A 7,599-nucleotide genomic window follows, 5' to 3' on the forward strand; every position below is an offset into this window, starting at 1 on the left:
GGTCTGTAAATTGTCAGACTGCTTGTCCGACATCCAGTTCTGGATGAGCATAAATTTTCGCTAATTAAATATTGGGAAGACCGAAGCCATTGTTTTCAGTCCCCGCCACAAACTCCGTTCCCGAGCCACTGATTCTATCCCTCTCCCTAACATCTGTCTGAGGCTGAACCACACTGTTCGCAACCTTGGTGTCATATTTGACCCTGAAATGAGCTTCCAACCACATATCCGCAGCATAACTATGACCGCCTATTCCCACCTCTGTAACATCGCCAGTCTCTGCCCTTGCCTCAGCTCATCCGCTGCTGAAACCCTCATCCATGCCTTTGTTACCTCTAGACTTCCAACGCACTCCTGGTTGGCCTCCCACATTCTATCCTACGTAAACTTGAGGTCATCCAAAACTCGGCTGCTCGTGTTCTAACTCGCCCCAAGTCCCGTTCACCCATCACCCCTGTGCTCGCTGACCTACATTGGCTCCCAGTTAAGCAATGCCTCAATTTCAAAATTCTCATCCTTGTTTTCAAATCCCTCCATGGCCTCGCCCCTCCCTATCTCTGTAATCTCCTCCAGCCCCACAACCCCACTGAGATATCTGTGCTCCTCTAATTCTGCCCTCTTGAGCATCTGATTATAATCACTCAACATTGGTGGATATGCCTTCTGTTGCCTGGGCCCTATGCTCTGGAATTCCCTCCCTAAACCTCTCCACCTCTCTTTCCTCCTTTAAGACGCTACCTCTGCCTTAATTTCTTCTTATGTGACTCGGTGCCAAATGTTTTGTCTTATAATACTCCTGTGATGCGCCTTGGAATGTTTTACTATGTTAAAGAAGCTATACAAATACAAGTTGCTGTTGTTGACATCAGCCTGAGTTTACCAACAGCAGTTAGCTTGTGTGACCTTAAAGGGATAGTTGAGTGATACATTATGCATTACATGATATAATATTCCGATCATTATTAAACAGTATATTTTCCGACTCACTGTGAACAATACCGCATATATGATCTGGTAAGTATGTTAAAAAGTCTTGTGTGTAGCATGTGTCCACCATGCTTCAGTAGTCACATTTCACAATGACAAAAGTATATAAAAAGTGAAAGAAATCCAATCGTTTCCTGCTGTTACTTTCCTGCTGAGCTTGATAACCTGGCCTCTTCCCAAGAGCACCACCTGGGGATTTACTAGCAGCTGCCAATCTATAGAAACTTCCCTCAGGATGTGTCTAATTAGATCACTTCCCCACAGGGAATACCTGTGATAAGTTGGGTTAAATGTGGCTCCCATCTTAGCAGCTAAACAGGCATACTGTGCTTCAGACCTGCCAACAGCATCAGAGATGATCAGCCAGTGCCTATAAAATTCACCTGCAAACATTCTCATAGCTGGCCATTGAGTTTCCTACATTTATCAACTCATACGGCTTTTGATTTAAGCATATAACTTGCATATGTCTCACATTCATAAAATACAGGTAGCTTGATGCATTTAAGTAGATTTTGGTTTCCCCATCGTTTCTGATCTTACATCGCACTCATTTATTTTGACAACTGACTAATTTCACTACATTTTATTAATGAAACTCTTGTTACACAATTAAGTTGGGAAAGTATTTTAATTAAAAGTAATAATCTCCTACATTTGTAGCTAATGGAACACAATCAGCTATTTGTTTTAGTAGTTTCATTGTGCGCGTTTCAAACTATTTCTAACAACTAAACTTGAACCTGTAGTTTTAAAACTTGGACTAAAGTCTGGTGTTGCTGATGGATTTTTGGATTTTCTCATAAATGAAGAATATCTACCACGAAGAACAGTAGCAATAGATTTAAAACTCTTTAAAAAATCATGTATTCAGGGTTAAGAACAGTAGCAATAGATTTAAAACACAAAAAATCATATTCAGGGTTAAGAACAGCAGCAATAGATTAAAAACTTTGATTAAAAAATTATATATTCAGGGTTAAGAACAGCAACAATAGATTTAAAACTTTTATTTAAAAATTATATATTCAGGGTTAAGAACAGCAACAATAGATTTAAAACTTTTATTTAAAAATTATATATTCAGGGTTAAAAATAGCAGCAATATATTTAAAAAATTATATATTCAGGGTTAAGAACAGCAGCAACAGATTTAAAACTTTTATTTAAAAATTATATATTCAGGGTTAAGAACAGCAATAGATTTAAAACTTTTATTTAAAAATTATATATACAGGGTTAAAAATAGCAGCAATATATTTAAAAATTATATATTCAGGGTTAAGAACAGCAGCAACAGATTTAAAACTTTTATTTAAAAATTATATATTCAGGGTTAAGAACAGCAATAGATTTAAAACTTTTATTTAAAAATTATATATACAGGGTTAAAAATAGCAGCAATATATTTAAAAATTATATATTCAGGGTTAAGAACAGCAGCAACAGATTTAAAACTTTTATTTAAAAATTATATATTCAGGGTTAAAAATAGCAGCAATAGATTTAAAAATTATATATTCAATGTTAAGAACAGCAGCAATAGATTTAAAACTTTTATTTTAAAATGATATATTCAGGGTTAAAAATAGCAGCAATAGATTTAAAATGTTTATTTAAAACCGATATATTCAGGGTTAAGAACAGCAGCAACAGATTTAAAACTCTAAAAAAAAATCAATAGTGACTTTTTGCTCCATCTGTTGTTGTACTTTGCTGGAGTACTTTTTGGGGGAAAAGCAAAAGGCGGGCCTTTTTTTGAATCGGCCGGCGTGCGGGACCGGCGGGCCAATGGGGTGCGGGTGGGCGGGGCCCGGCGCCGTCCAATGGGCGGGCGCGACGGCGGTTTAAAGCGGCGGCACGCCGGGCCAATCAGCGCGCTCTCGCCCGGCCTGACGAGGCTAGACTTTGGTGCAAAAGGAGGCTCGAGAGCGCCCGCCGACCATCGCAGCCGCCGCGCAATTCACCGCACCGTCCGACCACCGGTAGGTATGGCTGGGGCTGAGGGGGCGAGAGGAAAAAATAAATAAAAAGACAACCGAGCCGACTACCTTTCATTATCCCCCTTCGTCTTTCGTTTCCGGTTCCTTTCCACTCTCCTCACCTTCTCGTCTTTTCCTTTGCCCGCTACGGCGACGGGAAAATGGTTTCCCAACACTTTAATTTAAAAAAAATAGTGTGCTTGGCTTAACATGGCAGCTTCTATAATGGCGAAGGCTGTGAGGAGAAAGTCACAGTCGCTATTTTGTCTGTTCAGTCGCCAGCGTTTGCTTTTAATTTAATTTTTTTATTCGTTTCCCACTCGGTTTTTTTTCCTTAATCCGAATCGGTGCGTTTTAATCCGGATTGCGGGGCGCAAAGTGTTTTTTCGCAACTTGAATTTTCTGTAATGTGATCGTATAATGGAACCGCTATGCGTCAAGTGTAGTCCCGTTTCTTCAACTGTGGAAACTTTTCAGTTACGGCGAGGCGTTTTAATTTAATCTTTTTTCCCCCCCTCTCTCGCTTTCCAGAAGAGTAAATTATTCCGCTTGAGCGAGAGAGACTGAAAAAATTTATAAAAGATGAGGTGAAAAAATAATAAATTTTCCCCCAAAAAGGGGTGTGAGGCATTGTTCGCTCGCTCGCTCTCTGCCGCTGCTCTAGCTGTCGTTCACTCCTATTGCAAAAGATGGAGCCATTTTAGCCCAGCGTGTGTGCTATTGAAAAGAACCAACACACACACACAGCGCTCATTGCCTCTGCTCTCTATATATAAGCACCGTACTGCCAAAGCAAAGGGGGGGAAGATTTTTTTTTTCTCTCCCTTTACACCTCTCTTTTTTAATAAAAGAGCCGCTTCAAACTCTCCGGCCGCGCCGATTTTCGGCGCAAAAAACAGCCTCAGCCTGACGACGGAGCGATTTCAAGGGGACTTTCTTTCATGAGGAAGGATTTCACAAAATGGAAGAAGAATTATTGGGATGTTGACCTGTTTTTTTTCTTTTCCTTGTCGACGGCGGTTCGCCATCATTGCTCTCTCTCTTCCATGCGCACACACACCAAGCCCCATGTACAGTGCAGTTCCCCATCTCTAGATCTGATTAATAATAAAAGCAACCTTTTTTAAATACCGAATTTTTTTTTCCCTTTAGGTTTATACTGTCGGAGATTTTTTTAAAGAGGACTTTTTTTTTTGTTGTCCTTGGGAACATAAAATGGAGATGGAAAGAACATGGCGGGAAAGAAATAAGATAAATAGCTGAGGAAAGAGACTTGGCTAGTATTAAACTCGATGCTATTGAATTGTCCACACTGAAAAGCCCTATCGGCTGTATTTGGACTAATGCTTTCAGTTTTTAGTCTTAATTTGTGCTTATCTGAATCCGTCTCCGAAATAAAATATCTTTTGGTAACAATGGAAAGGAGGACTTCTGTTGCGTAGGGGTTTTTTTTAATATATATTTTCAGATCTGTACTTTTTAGGGTTTAATTAATTCAAATGAAGATTTTTTTTTTTTACTTTAGCAATTTTTAATTCTTAACGCAGGTGATTTAAAATAGCAATTTGGCTTGACTTTTTTTTTTTTTTTTTCTTGCATGTTTGATATTTAAAATCATTTTTTGGGAATTCAAAACATTTAAATTTTTCCAAAAGTTGACATTAGGTAAGTAAGAAGAATTTAGAAAACAAATTATAATGCAATTTTTTTTTTACAGTTGCCATATACAGATTTGCTACTTTTTTAGGAAAACTTAGAAATGAGATGTAAACATTTTTTTCCTTACAGATAAACACTAAAATGGCAAAACGTGACCCGAAGAAGCCAAGAGGCAAGATGTCCTCCTATGCCTATTTTGTTCAGACTTGCCGTGAAGAACACAAGAAGAAGAGCCCCGATATTCCTGTTAACTTCTCAGAATTCTCTAAAAGGTGCTCTGAAAGATGGAAGGTAACTTGTTTCCTTGTAAATAGGCATATAAAATATATATTTTAACTGAGATGTTGGTGTAACACATGTACTCTTCACCAGACCATGTCTAGCAAAGAGAAGTCCAAATTTGAAGATCTGGCTAAAGTAGATAAGGCACGTTATGACCGAGAAATGAAAAATTACGTGCCAGCCAAAGGTAGCAAGAAGAAGAAGGACCCCAATGCACCAAAAAGGCCTCCGTAAGTGTTACACCCCCCCCCCCCCCCCCCCCAAAAAATACTTTGTAATTGATGGATCAACTAATCACTTTTTTAATTTAAGAATGAGAGCACCCTGAGCCCAATGACCTGTCCCCATTTACCTTCTCTCTCGCCATTATATCGCCATCCTTTCTCTTCAGAGTGGCCACTTAGCTCATGACCAAGGGGAGACTGCATTTTCTGAAATATTCAATGATTGATATATGGGCAATCAGATACTAATTTGAGTGGTATTGACTTCTAAATTACAGCATTCTGTTCAAAGCTTAAGTTTAGAAAGACTCTTTGTTTAATTCCTCATCCACCACGAAATAGTGACTAGTCCAGTTGTGTGTCTGCTTGCTGTTTGTTCCATAGTTGAAGCTTTGCTTTATGCCCAACTGATTAATATGCTCAAAAATAATACTTTCACTGCTGTTTTAGATGCACTTGTTGTAATACTCATTTCTTTGCAGATCTGGGTTCTTTTTGTTTTGCTCGGAACATCGACCAAAAATCAAGGCTGTGAGTCCTGGCTTGTCTATCGGTGATGTAGCAAAGAAGCTTGGTGAGCTGTGGAATGCTTGTAGTGATGAGGAGAAGAAGCCATTCAATAGCAAGGCTTATAAGCTGAAGGAGAAATATGATAAGGTAAGTCCAGTTGCAACATTAAGTACTTCCACATCTTGCTCCCAAGGCTCGGTCTGAGTAAATGGCCCAAGAACCTGTGTGTGTGTGTATATAATAAAAAAGTGTACAAGCTACCTGCTGGCGAGCCCATAATATGCACTAACTCAAATTAGGAAACATTTGTAACATCACCTGAAGCTTTCTATACACAAGGTATTGATTATTTATTACCAGGAGGACTTGGTAGTTTGAGTCTTGTATGAATTGGTGGTATTGTGGGTCTTCCAAGTGGCAAGGAGTTAAATATTTCCTTTTTTTAAGGATGTTGCTGAGTATCGTGCCAAAGGCAAGGTGGATAATACAAAGAAACCCCCTGCCAAGAAGGAGGCATATTGCGATGACGATGATGATGATGAAGAGGATGAGGAGGAAGAGGAGGAGGATGATGATGAAGATGATGATTAAATTGTATATTTGCCTCAGCATAATTACTTGCTATGTAACTGAAAGCATTTAAACCCTGTTACAAGTGTTGCAACCTTTTAATTTTGTAAGTTGGTGTGTATATGGTCTAAGGCAAAAAGTAGCTTGAGTTTTAAACTGTACAGGCCTTTTTGTAATATTCACACTACAGCGGTGGACATTGATTCAGCTGAACTCTTCTTTCTGTAAACTGGCTCGTTCTCTTGTACAGAAGGGGGATTTAACTGGATTAAAATGTATTTATGTGGTGTTTGTGTTAAGTGCAGTATAGTTTAAAGTGCCGTTGTAGCCAATTCTTCAATTTTTGAGATTGCTGTAAGTATGAGGGGTAATGAAGCAATCAAAGTTTAAAAAATAAAAATAAAAAAAATATCAGAGTTGTCAGTAGGCATTTTAAGCCTGCCACGCTTGTAGGCAACATCGCACAGTATCCAATGTACTAGAATGGTGGTGCAATATGCTTTTTGACTTCATTTCAGAATGAGTAAAGTATGGTTTATAGAAACAGAGTAGCAAGATGGCAGCCACCCTTGGGTAGTAATTACCATTAATCTAGACCTGTTGGATTGAAAAGGAGGTAACCATCATTCAACACTGACCTGTGCCTATATATATACATCAGTGCTGCTGCACTTCCAAGGATTTTTTTTTTAATATTGGTAAGCAGAAGCCAAATCCAAAGGGCTGTGAAATGGCAAATGATTCTTCCCATTTCTGTAAACTACTGTTCTCATTCATTGTAATGAGAATGGAATTGTACCATTTTAAAAACAAAAGCTTTGTTTTGGAACTAAATAAGCCCGCTGCGTGTGTGATGTTCTAGGTAATGTATTCAGGCTGTAAAGTGATTGCATACTTTACAATTGGTGCAATTTGGGAACAATTGAGCAAGATGCTTTAAGATGTCCCCTTTTTATATTAAAATTAAAAATGACATTTGACTCTGCGTGTAGTGCTATGTGGCCCTACCTGAAACTTCACAGGCTGTGGTGAGTCCCAGTTTTGCGCTTTGCTGAAATCCTAGTGACAACCCTGAGCATTCTGTACTTTAAATGATCTTGTAACTAAGGTATATTTTCTTTTTTGTATGTTTAGTATGCTAAAATGTGTTTTGAAGTAATTAAAACAGGATTAAATTTGTAAAGTCTTGAAGTCTTTATTAGCTGTTTCATGGAAAAGGCATCCCTACACCTTTTTTAGTAGTTTACCAAACTGAACCATAGAATGATTCAGGGAACATTCTCCCTGGGAAGTACATATTGTAAGTAGAAATACTAAATTCCTTAGGGATGGTCTCATTCTACACTTAACCCTAGTTTCTTAGGCATAATTAATAAAAACCCATA

General features: G+C 38.4%; 1 protein-coding gene across 1 annotated transcript; it reads left to right on the forward strand.

Annotated features, from left to right (window-relative positions):
• Positions 1–2,827: 2,827 nt before the first annotated feature.
• On the forward strand, positions 2,828–7,397 carry LOC147125336 (high mobility group protein B3-like). The gene is made up of 5 exons (XM_086001640.1): positions 2,828–2,972; positions 4,758–4,919; positions 5,001–5,140; positions 5,617–5,791; positions 6,092–7,397. Exons 2-5 carry the CDS (start codon positions 4,770–4,772, stop codon positions 6,233–6,235), a joined length of 609 nt encoding a protein of 202 aa, XP_085857766.1. The 5' UTR covers positions 2,828–2,972; positions 4,758–4,769; the 3' UTR covers positions 6,236–7,397.
• The last annotated feature ends 202 nt before the right edge of the window (positions 7,398–7,599 follow it).

Source organism: Somniosus microcephalus, chromosome 1 (assembly GCF_052327205.1).
Source record: "Somniosus microcephalus isolate GS21.2 chromosome 1, FLI_Smic_1.0, whole genome shotgun sequence".
Taxonomy (NCBI): Eukaryota; Metazoa; Chordata; class Chondrichthyes; order Squaliformes; family Somniosidae; genus Somniosus; species Somniosus microcephalus.